General features: G+C 46.3%; 1 protein-coding gene across 1 annotated transcript in view; it reads right to left on the bottom strand.

Annotated features, from left to right (window-relative positions):
* ogfod1 (2-oxoglutarate and iron-dependent oxygenase domain containing 1) overlaps positions 1–13899 on the bottom strand; it is a 111981-nt gene extending 98082 nt beyond the window's left edge. The window contains exons 1-3 of the mRNA XM_063066638.1: positions 13360–13899; positions 7263–7411; positions 6379–6425 (exon numbers count right to left, since the gene is read on the bottom strand). Of these exons, the coding sequence (XP_062922708.1) occupies positions 6379–6425; positions 7263–7411; positions 13360–13576 (413 nt within the window). The 5' untranslated portion in view covers positions 13577–13899. The remainder of the gene's footprint in view (positions 1–6378; positions 6426–7262; positions 7412–13359) is intronic.
* Between the last annotated feature and the right edge of the window lie 3180 nt (positions 13900–17079).

The following is a 17079-nucleotide window of genomic DNA, read 5'->3' as shown; positions in this document are numbered from 1 at the left end:
GTCCCACCTCCGCCAGCTCTACTCCTGCCTGAGCGAATTCGGCCTTCAACCCAGCCAAATGCCAGTTCGGACTCGATACCATCGACTTCCTGGGCCACAGGATTACTAAAGACGGGGCAACCCCTCTGCCCGCCAAGGTAGACGCGGTCCGCAACTTCCCCCGACCCAACACAATCAAAGGCCTGCAGGAATTCGTGGGTATGGTGAATTTCTACCACCGTTTCCTCCCCTCAGCGGGTAAGGGTAAGGGCAAGGACATTACCTGGGATGAAGAGGCCGCAACCGCTTTCGTTAAAACCAAGGAAGCCTTGGCAAACGCCACGATGCTAGTGCACCCCAGAACGGACGTTCCTACTGCCCTCACGGTGGACGCGTCCAACACAGCAGTCGGTGGAGTGCTGGAACAACTCAGAGGGTCGCTGGCAACCCCTGGCGTTCTTCAGCAAACACCTACGACCAACTGAACTCAAATACAGTGCTTTCGACCGGGAGCTATTGGCAGTATACCTGGCAATCCAGCATTTCAGGTACTTCTTAGAAGGTAGGCCCTTCACCGCGTTTACAGACCACAAACCGCTTACCTTTGCGTTCATGAAGGTGTCCGACCCCTGGTCGTCCCGCCAGCAGCGACATCTGTCCTACATCTCCGAGTACACGATGGACATCCAGCATGTCTCGGGAAAGGACAACGTTGTGGCAGACGCACTTTCCAGACCGACCATACAGGCCCTGTCCCAGGGGGTGGACTATGCAGCGCTGGCAGAGGCACAGCAGGGAGACGCTGAGATCCCCAGTTACAGGACTGCAGCCTCCGATTTACAGCTCCAAGACCTCCCCGTAGGCCAAGGTGAGAGGACCCTACTATGTGACGTAGCTACCGGCCAACCCCGCCCCGTCGTCCCAGCAGCCTGGCGCCGGCGGGTTTTTGAATCCATTCACAACTTAGCGCACCCTTCCATCAGGACAACCGTCCAGCTGGTCTCCAACAGATTCGTGCGGCATGGGCTTCGTAAACAGGTCAGTGAATGGGCCAAAACATACATGCAGTGCCAAACGGCCAAGGTGCAGCGGCACACCAAGGCTCCACCGCAGCAGTTCGAACCCACCCACCGGAGGTTCGACCACATTCATGTGGATATCGTGGGCTCCCTGCCAGTGTCGCGAGGAGCGCGGCACCTCCTAACTATCGTAGACCGGTTCACCAGATGGCCAGAGGCAGTCCTGCTCACCGACACCACCTCCGAATCCTGTGCCCGAGCACTGATCGCAACCTGGGTAGCCCGCTTCGGGGTACCGGCCCACATTACCTCCGACAGGGGCGCCCAGTCCACCTCCAGCCTGTGGTCAGCTATGGCCAACCTTTTAGGAACACAGCTACACCAAACAACTGCCTACCACCCACAGTCGAACGGACTACTGGAGCGTTTCCACCGTCACCTGAAGTCGGCTCTCATGGCCCGCCTGGAGGGGCCTAACTGGGTGGACGAACTTCCCTGGGTCCTGCTCGGAATCCGCACGGCATCCAAAGAGGATCTACACACCTCGTTGGCCGAGTTGGTGTACGGCGCACCCCTGGTCGTCCCAGGAGAGTTCATACCAGCCCCAAGGGACAAGAGGAAGAACCCACAGCAGTCCTGGACAGACTACGGGAGAGGCTCTGTAACCTGGCCCCCATACCCACTTCACAGAATGGACAGAGCCCGACCTGCGTACCCAAAGACCTGCAGAACTGCAAGTTTCTTTTTGTACAATGGGGCGGACACCGGGCACCGCTACAGCGGCCCTACGAGGGGCCGTTTAAGGTGATCAGGAACAATGGGTCCACGTTCGTGCTGGACATTGGGGTGAGAGAGAAGGTTTTCACGGTGGACTGACTCAAACCGGCCCATGTGGACTTGGCGTAGCCGGTCCAGGCTCAGGCACCGCGGCGCAGGGGCAGACCTCCCAAACAGAGGCCGATCCAGACTGTGGACATTGGGGGAGGTATCGCCGGTTCTGGGGGGGGGTTATGTGGTGACCCACTTTCTGGCACACATGAACCGGCTCACAACAGCGCGCGCAGGCAGAGGGCCAGCCCCAAAAAGGGTGCCAGGCCATCTTCACCAGCAGGGGGAAAATCCCGCGCGCAGAAAGGGTCTGGGAATATGCATTCCCCACAGCAATCCTGCCCCAGGGAGGGCGGGAACGGGAAGGCTTTAAAGCAGGCCGCGAAGTTTGAATAAATCTCTTTATCGCAACTCCAACTCACCGACTCAGAGTGGTTATACACCATCATCCAAATCACTGATATACAGCATAAAAAGCAGTCTCAACACTGACCCCTACAGACCACCACCAGTAACTGGCAGTCAACCAGAAAACGGTCCTTTTATTCCCACTTGCTGCCTCCAACCAATCAGCCAATGCTCTAACCATGATAGTAACCATGGGCTCTTAACTGAAAGTCCAAATATATAACAGCCACTACATCCCTCTCATCTCCTCAAAGAACTCCAATATATGTTTCATGCTGACTTTGTCCTATGTCACCAAGTGCTCTATAACCTCATCCCCTCATCCTTAACAATTGACTCCATCATCTTCCCAACCACTCAGGTCAGGCTAACTGGTCTATAATTTCCTTTCTGCTGCCTTCCTCCTTTCTCTAAGAGTGTAGTGACATTTGCAATTTTCTAGTCCTCTGGCACTACGCCAGAATCCAATGATTTTTGAAAAATCATTACAAATGCCTCTGCAATCTCTACCACTGCCTCTTTCAGAACCCTAGTGTGCAGTTCATCTGGTCCTGACGGCTTATGTACACTTAGTTCTTTCAGCTTTTTGAGCACCTTCTCCCTTGCATTCACTTCCCTTCCCTCACACCCTTCAACATCTGGCACACTGCTGGTATCTTCCCACAGTGAAGACCGATGACTCACTACTCATTTATTTCATCTGTCATCTCCTTGTACCCTGTTATTATTGCTCTGGCCTCATTTTCTAGCGGTCCCATATCCACTCTCACCTCAAACACAAAATACTCTGCAGATGCTGGGGTCAAAGCAACACTCACAACACACTGGAGGAACTCAGCAGGTCAGGCAGCATCCGTGGAAATGATCAGTCAACATTTTGGGCCGGAACCCTTCGTCAGGACTGAAGAGGGAAGGAGCAGAGGCCCTATAAAAAAGGTGGGGGGAGGGTGGGAAGGAGAAGGATGGTAGGTTCCAGGTGAAAAACCAGTAAGGGGAAAGATAAAAGGGGTGGGGGAGGGGAAGCAGGGAGGTGACAGGCAGGAAAGGTGAAGGAGGAATAGGGGAAAACACAATGGGTAGTAGAAGGAGGTGGAACCATGAGGGAGGTGATAGGCAGCTAGGGGAGGGGGCAGAGTGACATAGGGATAGGGGAAGGTAGGGGGAGGGAATTACTGGAAGTTGGAGAATTCTATGTTCATACTAAGGAGCTGGAGACTACCTAGACGGTATATGAGGTGTTGCTCCTCTATCCTGAGTTTAGCCTCATCATGGCAGTAGAGGAGGCCATGTATGGACATATCCAAATGGGAATGGGAAGCAGAGTTCAAGTGGGTGGGAGATCCTGTCTGTTGTGGCAGACGGAGCGGAGGTGCTTGACGAAGCGGTCCCCCAATCTGTGTCAGGTTTCACCGATGTAGAGGAGGCCACACCAGGAGCACCGGATGCAATATATGACCCCAACAGACTCACAGGTGAAGTGTTGACTCACCTGGAAGGATTGCTTGGGGCCCTGAATGGTGGCAACAGAGGTGGTGTAGGGACAGGTGTAGCACTTACACTTACAGGGATAAGTGCCGGGTGGGAGATCCGTGGGGAGGGACGTGTGGATCAGGGAGTCGCGGAGGGACCGATCCCTCCGGAAAGCAGAGAGGGGTGGAGAGGGAAAGATGTACTTAGTGGTGGGGTCCTCTTGAAGGTGGCGGAAGTTGCGGAGGATAATGTGCGGGATCTGGAGGCTGGTGGGGTGGTAGGTGAGGACAAGGGGAACTCTGTCCCAATTGTGGTGGCGGGAGCATGGGGTGAAGGCCGAAGTGCGGGAAATGGAGGAGATGCGGGTGAGGGCATCATTGATGACGGCAGAAGGGAAACCACGATCCTTAAAGAAAGAGGACATTTGAGATGTCCTGGAACGGAAAGCCTCATCCTGGGAGCAGATGCGGCGGAGATGGAGGAACTGGGAATAGGGAATGGCATTTTTGATGTGGCAGGGTGGGAAGAGGTACAGTCGAGGTAGTTATGAGAGTCAGTGGGCTTGTAGAAGATGTCAGTGGACAGTCTGTCTCCAGAGATGGAGACCAGGAGATCGAGAAAGGGGAGAGAAGTGTCCAAGATAGACCAAGTGAATTTGAGGGATGGGTGGAACTTTGAAGTAAAGTCGATGAAATTGACGAGCTCAGCATGGGTGCAGGAAGCAGCACCAATGTAGTCGTTAATGTACTGAAGGAAAAGTTGGGGAGCAGTACCAGAATAGGTTCGGAGCACAGACTGTTCCACATAACCAATGAAGAGGCAGGCATAGCTGGGGCTCATGCGAGTTCCCATAGCTACACCCTTACTCTGAAGAAAGTGGGAAGAGCCAAAAGAGAAGTTATTAAGTGCGAGTACCAGTTCCGCCAACCAGAGGAGCGTAGTGGTGGTGAGGAACTGGTGAGGTCTATTGTCCAGAAAGTAGCGGAGGGCTTTAAGGCCTTTTTGATAGGGAATGGAGGTGTATTGGACATCCATAGTGAAAATGAAGCAGTCGGGACCGGGGAACTGGAAGTTATTGAAGAGGTGGAGGGCATGGAATGTATCCCGAATGTAGGTGGGGAGGGACTGAACTATGGGTGACAAAATGGTGTTGAGGTAGGCAGATACAAGTTCGGTGGGACAGGAGCAGGCAGAAACTATGGGTCTATCGGGACAGTCAGGCCTGTGAATCTTGGGGAGGAGGTAAAACAGAGCGGTACGGGGTGTGGGAATTCACACAGAGGAGATGTCAGGGTTAAGTGTTTTTTTATGCAGAGAGTCATGAATGCATGGAATGGGCTGCAGGCGGCGGTGGTGGAGGTGGAAACGATAGGGTCTTTTAGGAGACTCCTGGATGGATACATGGAGCTTCGAAACATAGAGGGCTATGGGTAAGCCTAGGTAGTTCTAAAGTAAGAACAGCTTTGTGGGCCGAAGGGCCTGTATTGCGCTGTACATTTTCTATGTTTCTATCTTCTGATCCTATCACACATCTTTCTACTGATTTGATGCCATTATTTACCAGCAGAGCCACGCCACCCCACTGCCTACCTTCCTATCCCTCCGATACAGTGTGTAACCTTGTACATTCAGCTTCCAACTACAACCATCCTTCAGCCACGATTCAGTGATGGCCACAACATCATACCTGCCAATTTCTAATAATGTAACAAGATTATTTCTTATACTCCATGCATTGAGATATAACACTTACAGAATATTGCATTTGCTACTCTTTTTGATTCTGTATCCCTAATCCACTGATACTCACCTTGTTGGATGCAATTTTGTCCTTTCGTCTGCCTGCCCTTCCTGACAGTCAGACTGCAGGCTACCTTTACTTTCTTACCATCAGTCCTATCCTGAGGACCTTCACCCCAGTTCCCACCCAAATTAGTTAAACCCTCCCTGACAGCTCTAACAAACCTGCCCATGAGAATATTAGTCCCCTTCGGGTTCAGTACAATTCGTCACTTTTGAACAGGTCATACCTCCCCCAGAAGGAATCCTAATGATCCAAGAACCTGAAGCCCTGCCCCCTGTACCAGCTACTCAGCCAAACATTAATATGCCATATCATCCTGTTTCTACCCTCAACGGCACTTGGCACAGGCAGCAATCCAGAAGTTACTACCCTGGAGGGCCTACTTCTCAGCTTTCTACCTCGGTCTCTAATATCTCTTTTCATGACCACTTTGTTTTTCCTTCATATGTCATTGGTACCAATACGTACCAAGACATCTGACAGGTAAGATCTGTGAATGCACTGTGACTATGAGAGATGGTATGACACAAATTGTGGTAGTGCCAGCAGTAGTGATGAGGTAAACACTAAGGAATATGGTAAAACTCTAATAACTGGTACCTAATTGATCAAAACTCCCAATAGTAGGGCAACTGTCTCACTGGGGCATTTCTTTCTATATTCTCTTCAAATACACTGCAGTCTCATTTTTCTATGTTCCTCCAAACTCACCAAGGACCTATTTCCACTTCTCTCTTTAAAACTCACTATATTTCCTTTCGATTCTCTGGGCCCCATTTCCTACACTCATTTCTAGAACTTGTTGAAAGTCTCAATGAACTGTACTTGGGGCACCACAAGAGGATTAGCTCTTGGTTCACAGCAACTCACCTTAGCGCTGAGATATGGTACTCTTTCCTTCTCCTGAGATCATCTGACTAATAAGAAACAAAACATTATATTAACATACATAGTAATAAAAAAATCAGTTTTAACTATACATGTATCACCAGAACTTTCCCGTCAATGGCTACATTTACCTCCATCAAATTGTTAGTTCTAAATATTTATCTGCAATATTGTTCTCTTAGCTGAGTCAGAAAAGCAATATTCAGAAGTGCATCTCATCACTTCAATTAACAGTTGCTTAAGGCTAAACGGCATGAAGACTGCCTGTGCTTTAAGCTCTCCTGCTTCAAGCTCTCCCATTTGCTTTGAATAAACTAACAAAAACTTCTCAATAATATTTAAAAATGTTCGCAACCTGCTATCTTTATTAAGAAACTAAAAATGCCAGCAACCACTGTAATTGTAAACTACATGACCTGTCCCCACATAACAAATTGCACAACTCATCCTATGTTTCAGTTTCTGTTCATTACTTTAGCTGGTATCATTTCACAACATTGTACAAGATTTTTTTCCTGACAGTATGACAGTGACACAATAAAATTGGTCATTCGGCTGCAAAGTGTTTTGTATATGAAAATTAATTAATTCTATCATTTATCACTACAAGTGTATTTTGTACAATGGCTGCCTTGTGTACATTATGCGACTAGTCCATTTGCTAATGAAACAACCTCGCAATCTGCACCATTCTTAAGTATCCATTGCACCATGACACCCAAGCTATGAAATCAGTAGGTAGCTCCTCAGCACTATTTCATTCCTGTACACACAGCAAAATGCCTTGATCTTTTGGGGTATCAATTTCATTTTGTTCTTTCTACAAGCAACCTTTCCATTTTCTCCCTGCAAAAACTGCTTCTCACCTGCTTAAATTTGTAGAGATCATTGGATTTTTCATGAAAGTTTAGTTGCAGAAGTTCATTTTGAAGCCCTGTCAGGAATGACTGACTCTGGATGAAATTAGGTACCACACAGTGCGTAAATGGCTGAGCACTGACCAGCAGACCACACTCTGTAAAGGAAGGCACAAAGGCAGAGATAAATCTCTTGTCAAGAAGCAGCCAGGCTGCAAAAAATTAGACGTATGCATGTTACTCTTTCAACTGAGATGCTTTGCAAAAATAAAAAGGAAAATAAATAATCGCCACCTCCTAAAGAATGCAAGACAAAATATTTGTAGCCTACCACAAGTACCAGTAAGTAATACTCATTCCAGTTACACTGCCTGGTGTATACTTGAACTCCTCTTCTCAGCATGTGCTGAGCTCTCCATCTAGCTATGAATATTTGAACATACAAGATGTGCAGATCACTGTCTGTACTCCTCATCAATTCCAATACGTGTTAATATTGATGTCCCATTACTGTTTCACCCACAAAATAATTTAACGGCTGATATTTTACCTCAGTACCAACTTCCTTGAGTTACTCATAATATCCTTTAGTTCTTCTAACATGCAAACACCTACCAATCTGGGTGTGAGGAAATGAGTTCTGCACATTCCACTTGTCCGAAAATTCCAAATATTCACGGCTTCCAAGGTGAAGAAGCTTTTTGTTATCTCAGCTCTGAACATCTGATTCCATTTTGAAACTGTAATCCAAGCTCTGAATACTGATCCAAAGGAAAGACTCATTCCAAAACAACATCATTTTTCACGTAAGAGAACAACACATTACTCCCATCCAAGGTAAAATGAACTCTGGATTTATACTGCAACCATAGTTTCACTGTGAAGCATAAGCTTTTTTCTGCAAGTCAAAAACTAAAGATTATATGCCTCATAGCTCAACATCTTCAACTGTTAAAACAGTGCAATTGTGAAAGCACCATCAACCTCTAAAAAAAAACAAAAACCTGCTGTCTTTCTAATTTATTTAGTATAGTAGATATGCTCGTATTGTTGCATGATACATGCCTTCTGCAATAACCATGTCCATTAACTTAGCCTTAAGCTAGTAAACAACCCCACGCAGACTACACTGCTATTTAGGACTACAAATCTCAAGTCTTTCAACAACATTATCCCTCATTCCTCTAAACCCAGGAATGTATAGGCTCTGCTTCTTACTCTATTCTTACAACAAAACATTGATACCAGGCATTAATCTGATAAAAGTTCCCTCAATTAAAAGTGTATCCTTCTGTAGGTGAGCGGAATCAGAATTTTTTTTGTTTTTTAAGTCACAAAAATTTGCTGCTTTGCCACGGCAATCAAGTCAAGTCAAATCAAATTTATTTATAAAGCACATTTAAAAATAACCCATGTTGACCAAAATGCTGTACAAACCACAACAGGTAGCAAAAATCACAAATACAAGAAACACAGATTTAAACAAGGCATACAGCTTATAGGTACAAAATAAGCAACACATGAGCCTAAGCACAAGCCAAAAATCAGCCACATCAGGAAGATTCAAACGCCAGTGAATAAAGGCAAGTTTTGAGCCTGGACTTAAAAAGAGTCAATGGAGAGGGCAGATGTGATAGGGAGGGGAATGCTGCTCCACAGTCTAAGGGCTACAACAGCAAAGGCGCGGTCACCCCTGAACTTAAATTTAGATCGTAGGACAACCAGGAGCCCCAAGTCAGCCGACCTGAGGGACCTGGAAGTAGAATAAGGGGTTGGAAGGTCTGCGATATAGGAGGGGGCCAGCCCATTTAGGGTTTTAAAAACAAACAGGAGAACCTCAAAATCAATTCTAAACCATACTGGTAGCCAGTAGAGAGAGGCCAGGATAGGAGTAATATGGTCCCTCTTCCGAGCACCTGTCAGGAGCCTGGACCAGTTGCAGGCGGGACAGGGACGACTGACTAATCCCAGTATACAAGGAGTTAGAGTAGTCTAAGCGGGAGGATATAAAGGCGTGAATGACTTTCTAAAGATCTTTGAAAGAGAGAAAAGACGTAATAATGATTATACGTAAACAAGTAGTGGGATCATGGAAACTGTACAGATCGAAAAGGAGGAGGTCCTTGCTTCTTGAGGAAAATTCACGTGGATAAATCCCCGGGACCTGACAGGGTGTTCCGTCGGACCTTGAAGGGGACTAGTGTTGAAATTGCAGGGGCCCTGGCAGAAATATTTAAAATGTCGCTGTCTACAGGTGAGGTGCTGGAGGATTGGAGAGTGGCTCATGTTGTTCCGTTGTTTAAAAAAGGATCGAAAAGTAATCCAGGAAATTATAGGCCAGTAAGTTTAACGTCGGTAGTAGGCAAGTTATTGGAGGGAGTACTAAGAGACAGAATCTACAAGCATTTGGATAGACAGGGACTTATTAGGGAGAGTCAACATGGTTTTGTGCATGGCAGGTCATGTTTGACCAATCTATTGGAGTTTTTCGAGGAGGTTACCAGGAAAGTAGATGAAGGGAAGGCAGTGGATATTGTCTACATGGACTTCAGTAAGGCCTTTGACCAGGTCCCACATGGGAGGTTAGTTAGGAAAATTCAGTCGCTAGGTATACATGGAGAGGTGGTAAATTGGATTAGACATTGGCTCAATGGAAGAAGCCAAAGAGTTGTAGTAGAGAATTGCTTCTCCGAGTGGAGGCCTGTGACTAGTGGTGTGCCACAGGGATCAGTGCTGGGTCCATTGTTATTTGTCATCTATATCAATGATCTGGATGATAATGTGGTAAATCGGATCAGCAAATTTGCTGATGATACAAAGATTGGAGGTGTAGTAGACAGTGAGGAAGGTTTTCAAAGCCTGCAGAGGGACTTGGACCAGCTGGAAAAATAGGCTGAAAAATGGCAGATGGAGTTTAATACAGACAAGTGTGAGGTATTGCATGTTGGAAGGACAAACCAAGGTAGAACATACAGGGTTAATGGTAAGGCACTGAGGAGTGCAGTAGAACAGAGGGATCTGGGAATACAGATACAAATTCCCTAAAAGTGGCGTCACAGGTAGATAGGGTCGTAAAGAGAGCTTTTGGTACATTGGCCTTTATTAATCAAAGTATTGAGTATAAGAGCTGGAATGTTATGATGAGGTTGTATAAAGCATTGGTGAGGCCGAATCTGGAATATTGTGTTCAGTTTTGGTCACCAAATTACAGGAAGGATTTAAATAAGGTTGAAAGAGTGCAGAGAAGGTTTACAAGGATGTTGCCAGGACTTGAGAAACTCAGTTACAGAGAAAGGTTGAATAAGTTAGGACTTCATTCCCTGGAGCATAGAAGAATGAGGGGAGATTTGACAGAGGTATATAAAATTATGATGGGTATAGATAGAGTGAATGCAAGCAGGTTTTTTCCACTGAGGCAAGGGGAGAAAAAAACCCAGAGGACATGGGTTAAGGGTGAGGGGGGAAAAGTTTCAAGGGAACATTTGGCGGGGGGCTTCTTCACACAGAGTGGTGGGAGTATGGAATGAGCTGCCAGACGAGGTGGTAAATGCAGGTTCTTTTTTAACATTTAAGAATAAATTGGACAGATACATGGATGGGAGGTGTATGGAGGGATACGGTCCGTGTGCAGGTCAGTGGGACTAGGCAGAAAATGGTTCAGCACAGCCAAGAAGGGCCAAAAGGCCTGTTTCTGTGCTGTAGTTTCTATGGTTTCTATAAATACAAAAATAAATAATTAGCGCAAAACCAGTAAAATGAGGTAGCATTCATGGATTCCTGCACTGTTCAGAAATCTGATATCAAAGCGGAAGAAGCAGTTCCTAAATCAATGAGTGTGGGGACTCAGGATCCTGTACTTCATCCCCAATGCTAGCAGTGAGGAGGCTTTATACCTCATTGCCACCTAACTATTGATACTAGAGCGTACAATCATCACAGCAATATTTGATTCTGCGCTTCATGCTCCCTGGAGTACAAATCGATAGTAAAGATTAAAAAATTTAAATTATAAATCATAAATAGAAAAGGGGAAGTAAGGTAGTGCAAAAAAACCCAAGAGGGCAGTCCAGATATTTGGAGGGTATGGCCCAGATCCGGGTCAGGATCCCTTCAGCAGTCTTATCATAGTTGGAAAGAAGCTGTTCCCAAATCTGGCCATATGAGTCTTCAAGCTCCTAAGCCTTCTACCGGAGGGAAGAGGGACGAAAAGTGTGTTGGCTGGGTGGGTCGTGTCCTTGATTATCCTGGCAGCACTGCTCTGACAGCATGCGGTGTAAAGTGAGTCCAAGGACGGAAGGTTGGTTTGTGTGATGTGCTGGGCTGTGTTCATGATCTTCTGCAGCTTCTTCCGGTCTTGGACAGGACAACTTCCATACCACGTTGTGATGCACCCTAGAAGAATGCTTTCTACAGTGCATCTATAAAAATTATTGAGGGTTTTAGGGGACAGGCCAAATTTCTTTAGCTTTCTCAGGAAGTAAAGGCACTGGTGGGCCTTCTTGGCAATGGACTCCGCTTGGTTGGACCAAGTCAGGTCATTTGTGATAGTGACCCCAAGGAACTTAAAGCTTTTGACCTGTTCCACTTGTGGGTCTCAATGCTGAGGATTCCTAATGTTAGATGCTGTCTAGTTGAGGCACTGTATATTGAAGATGGCATCTATGTTGTGGAGATTGTACCCATGATGGAACTGACTGGCTCTGCAGCCCTCTGCAGTCCCTTGCAATCCTGTGCATTGGCATGTCCATACCAGGCTGTGATGCAATCAATCAGAATACTCTGTACTGTAAACAAGAGGAATTCTACAGACACTGGAAATTCAAGCAACACACATCAAAGTTGCTGATGAATGCAGCAGGCCAGGCAGCATCTCTAGGAAGAGGTACAGTCCACGTTTCGGGCCGAGACTCTTCGTCAGGACTAACCGTAGGAAGAGCTAGTAAGAGATTTGAAAGCACTCTGTACTGTACATGCATAGAAATTTGCAAGTATTTACTGACATACTGAATCTCCTCAAGTTCACAACAAAGCCTTCATGATTGCATCAGTGTGTTGGGCCCAGGATAGATTCTCCAGAAGTTCAAAAAACCTGGAAGTCCTTGTATTGAGTTCCCTATTCCGTCAGTAATACAGAAGGCAAATGCAATGTTAGCACTCAGTCTGAGACAACTAAAATAAAAAGGCAAGGATGCAATGCTGAGTCATTGGTCAGGCCACCTTTGGAATGTTGTGAGCAATTTTGGGCCCCATAGCTCAGAAAGCTGGCATTGAAAAGGGTCCAGAGAGAAGGTTCACAAGAAACATCCCAGGAACAAAAGGGTTAATATATGAGGAGCATTTGATGACTCAGGATCTGTACTCACTGGAGTTTAGAAGAGTGAGGGCATCTCATTGAAACTTACTGAATATTGAAATGCCTAGATTGACTAGAGGCGGAGAGAATGTCTCCAATAATAGGAGAGTATAGGACCTGAGGGCACAGCTACAGATTACAACTTTAGAACTCAGAGGATGTTTAGCCAGAGGATGGTAAATCTGTGGGATTCAATGCCAAAGAGACTAGAAGAATGAAGAAATTTCATTTGATCATGCAAGATTCTTCGATAAACACACGAGATTCTACAGATGCTGGAAATCCAGGACAACACACAAATGCTGAAGGAACTCAGCAAGTCAGGCAACATCCATGGAGTGGAATAGATGCTGCCTGCTCTGCTAAGATACATTGCCAGATTGGCAAAATAGATCACAAGCAGCTTTAGAATTTGAAACTAGTGGCAGAAGTATCAAAATAAATGACTGGTTGTTTAGAATTGAAATGATTTATTATGCAGAGTATAATAAATCTTTGGAATTCCCTATCCCAAAAGATCAGGCAGGAATAAACTATCAGTCATCTGTTTCATCGTGACATTGTTGGTGAAATAGTCTCACGGGAGGGTTGTGTCCACTGGTCCATCTATTTCTTGCGTCTTTTTAAAAATGTATTTCTCGGCAATAAAACGTCAGCCCAGACTAGGTGCACACAGATTTGAATGCCGTTGCGATATGGCCCTCTGTGCAGCTTGTGAGTTGCAGCCCGGACTCCGGGGCCCTTCCCCCTTACCGTGTGAATATTCGAGCCCCCGACTCCAGGCCTCGCTCACTCTCTCCTTCGTTTCCAGCAACAACCGATTGAATTCTGCAACTTCCAGTTTCAGCTGCCTCTTTTTTCGACCCCCATTCTCAGACTCAACCCGAAGCCTCTTTAAGCTCATGCCAGACAACAATTCAAATCCTCTAACTCCGGCACACGTTTTCCACTTAACTACATTACCCAGCATCACCAGAACAGTATCGCCGCATCTCCGTCACTTCCTGAAGAGCGCCACTTAAAAACCAGATACTGTTGCAGTCACCAGAATTGCGCTGGCCCTGCAGCGCTCCTACTGGGAGAATCTGAATCAGGTTTTTCTTGTGTTACCAGCTTCGGCAGAATCTCAGGCTTATTATCACTGACGAATGCGACGTTAAATCTATTGTTTCGATACAGCAGACATAAAAATATTATAAATTACAAAACAAAAATAGTGGAAAATGAGGGGAAATCATGGATGCATGAAGTATTCGGAAATCTAATTGTGGAAAAGCTGTTCCTAAATCGTTGCGTATCGCCTTCATGATCTTCTACCTCCTCTCAGATGGCAAGAAGAAGAAAGCTTGTCAATTGGTGCGATGCAATAGTGCCTGCGCAGAAGTAGTAAAACGAATGGAAGAACACTATGATAAGACATTTTACCATTCTGAGAAAAAGGAGGACCAGTTATGTACATAATAATTGATAAACATCTGCCATGGAATTTAACTGAAACATATGAAGTAAATCTAACATTAAATTATACCTTTGAACCCTTGGACCTTTGAAGTAATGCATTTTGGGAAGTTAAATCAAGCAGAAATAAGTGCCATGGCTCTTGAGTTTTGTAGAACATAGCAATCTAAAGGTGCAGGTGCATAGATCTCTGAAAGTGGTGACACAGGTAGAGAAGTTGGCGAAGATTTTCTTTATTGCACAAAGCATCTTACTGGTGAAGGTGCAGAAAAGATTCAGAGAGATGTTGCAGAAACCAAGGGCTTCAGTGAATAGACAGGCCGGGATGATTTCCTTGGAGCAAAGGAGGTCATAAGATTAACTTATTAGGAATTATAGTATAATGAGGGGCAAAGATAACTGGGATAGTTACAGGTCATTTTCCCTGTGGCAGGAGAATCAAAATATAGAGGGTATGGTATATGTTTAAAATGAAGGGCAAAGATATAAACAGAACCTAATATGCATATCCACCACTTTCTCGCATAGTGGCTGGTATACTGAATGAGGTACCAGAGGAAGTGAAAAAGTTGCATACAATTACAAAGTTTATACATTTGAGAAAGTTCTCACATTAAAAAGGCTGAGAGGGCTATGGCTAAGTGCAGGCAAATGGGACTAACTCAGGAAAACAAATCAGTCTCACACCACAGAGAACTCCCAAATGGGTTGGACATTTTTAGCACTCTCCATTCAGTATGACCTGTCCCACATCACAACAAATTGCACACCTCATCCTATGTTTCACTTTCTGTTCATTACTTCAGCTAGTATCATTTCACCACTTTGTACAAGATTCTTTTTCTGACAGTATGACAGTGACAAGATAAAAGCGGTCATTCGGCTGCAAAATTTTTTGTATATGAAAATTAATTAATTCTATCATTTATCACTATAAGTGTTTTTTGTACAGTGGTTGCCTTGTGAACATTATGTCACTAGTCCATTTGCTAATGAAAGAATCTTGCAATCTGCACCATTCTTAAGTATCCATTGCACCATGACACCCAAGCTATGAAATCAGTAGGTAGCTCCTCAGCACTATTTCATTCCTGTACAGACAGCAAAATGCCTTGATCTTTTGGTGTATCAATATGCCAGGAGGCACTGCGCCGTATAAACAAGGGAATTATCTACCAGGTGGTGTGACTCAGACCAGAGGTGAGGCAGCAACCGGCTTGAGCTGGAAAAGAAGGAACACTGGCTGGTCTTCAGGGATGCTGCTAAACAATCTTTACGACAGCTTGTCGACAGACTTTTCACTACAAACGGTCCCAAGTAGCCCAGTGCCAATTTGCCGCTCTCGACTTTCAGAAGTCCTCCTCTCCTGGCTTGAATGGCCTTACCTCTCGACGGAGCCGATCAGCCTGCCGGGAATGCTATTTCTGGGCGCGCAGCAGAGAAGCCCCGGCTGGTCTGGAGGTGCGCTTCTAGCGCTGGATCAGCTATTCAACAGCCGGAACTGTTACATAAATCTCCTGATGAAGGAAGAGAGGGGGCTGAAATCCCTTCCAGCATTCAAAGGGAGACATACCAGTGGAAGACGACTGAATGTTATTGTGGGCGATCTCTGCCCAAACCAGTTGGGAGCTCCAGGACACAGGGTTGCCTCCACCTCCCGTTCACTCTTTCGGTCTGACCATTGCATTAGCCATGGAAACCAGACGAGAGGCTGGCCGTGGCTCCTACAAGAGAGTAGAAAGCCTTCTAAAAGCGGGAAGTGAACTGTGATCCACGATCAGACACTATGTTTTGAGGAAAGCCATGGAGCTTGCTCACATGTTGAACCATAAGTCTCACGGGCTGATGGGAGCTTGGGGAGGGCAATGAAGTGTGCAGCCTTGGAAAATCGATCCACATCGACCAAAATTGTGGCTTTTCCATTAGGCGGGGACAGCCCGATGATGAATTCCACTGAAAGCTGGAACCAGGGGCGGTGGGGCAAAGGCAGTGGACACAAGAGACCCACAGGACGCTGGCGTGATGTCTTGCTGCGAGCGTAGGTGGAACAGGCAGATACAAAGTCGTGGACATCCTGGGACATAGATGGCCACCAGAATTGACTCTTTAAAAACTCCTGGGTCCATTGAATTCCCGGTTGTCCAACTAGATGGGAGGAGTGACCCCATTCCAACACTTTGGAATGCACCACATCAGGTACAAACAGCCGATTGGGAGGTCCCTCATCTGGGCTTGGGGGCGACTGTTGGGCGGCCCTCGCCTCTGTCTCTATTCTCCAGATCACCAGAGCAGCAGTACATGAGCGAGGAAGAATGGGTGTGGATCGGCATTGACCTCAGATCCATTGAACAGCCAGGAGAGCGCGTCGGTCTTTGTATTCTTGCTGCCGGGACGATGGGCGAGGATGAAATTGAACCGTGTGGAGTAGAGGGTTGAGTCTCTTTGCATCCTGAATGTAGGAGAGGTTCTGGTGATCTGTCCAGACCAAGAATGAATATTCTGCCCCCTCCAGCCTGCGTCGCTATTCCTCCAGGGCTTCCTTGACAGCCAGAAGTTCCCGGTTCCAAACATCGTAATTCCTCTCGGCCGGAGTCAAGCGACGGGAAAGAAAGGCACAAGAGTGCAGCTGTTGCAAGGACGAGGCTAAGGATGAACCGAAGTGTAGGACACAGGTGCGGAAGTACAGTCATGAGGTGTTAGTACCGACGCGAATGGGGAACCAGTATCCAGGAGTATCTTTACATGGAGACAATGTTCACGGAGAGTATCTAGGAAATGATGCGGAGCTTAGAACTGACAGTCCCAAGGAATCAGGAAACGAGTTTTACTCACACTAGAGTCGACTAACGAATTGGCAAAGCATGCTCTGCCGCCTGAGTTTTGTCCTATGTTCGCTAATGGGAACCAGGTGTGCTGTAATTAGTGGAACTGGGAATGATTGGAAATCAGACGAGGGGATTAAGGCCCAATCAAAGAGATAATAACAAGATGGGGAATTGCCAGATGGGACCATGA

Source organism: Mobula hypostoma, chromosome 14 (genome assembly GCF_963921235.1).
Source record: "Mobula hypostoma chromosome 14, sMobHyp1.1, whole genome shotgun sequence".
NCBI lineage: Eukaryota > Metazoa > Chordata > Chondrichthyes > Myliobatiformes > Myliobatidae > Mobula > Mobula hypostoma.
The sequence above is the reverse complement of the archived record's forward strand: the minus strand, read 5'-3'. Positions and strand labels throughout refer to the sequence as shown.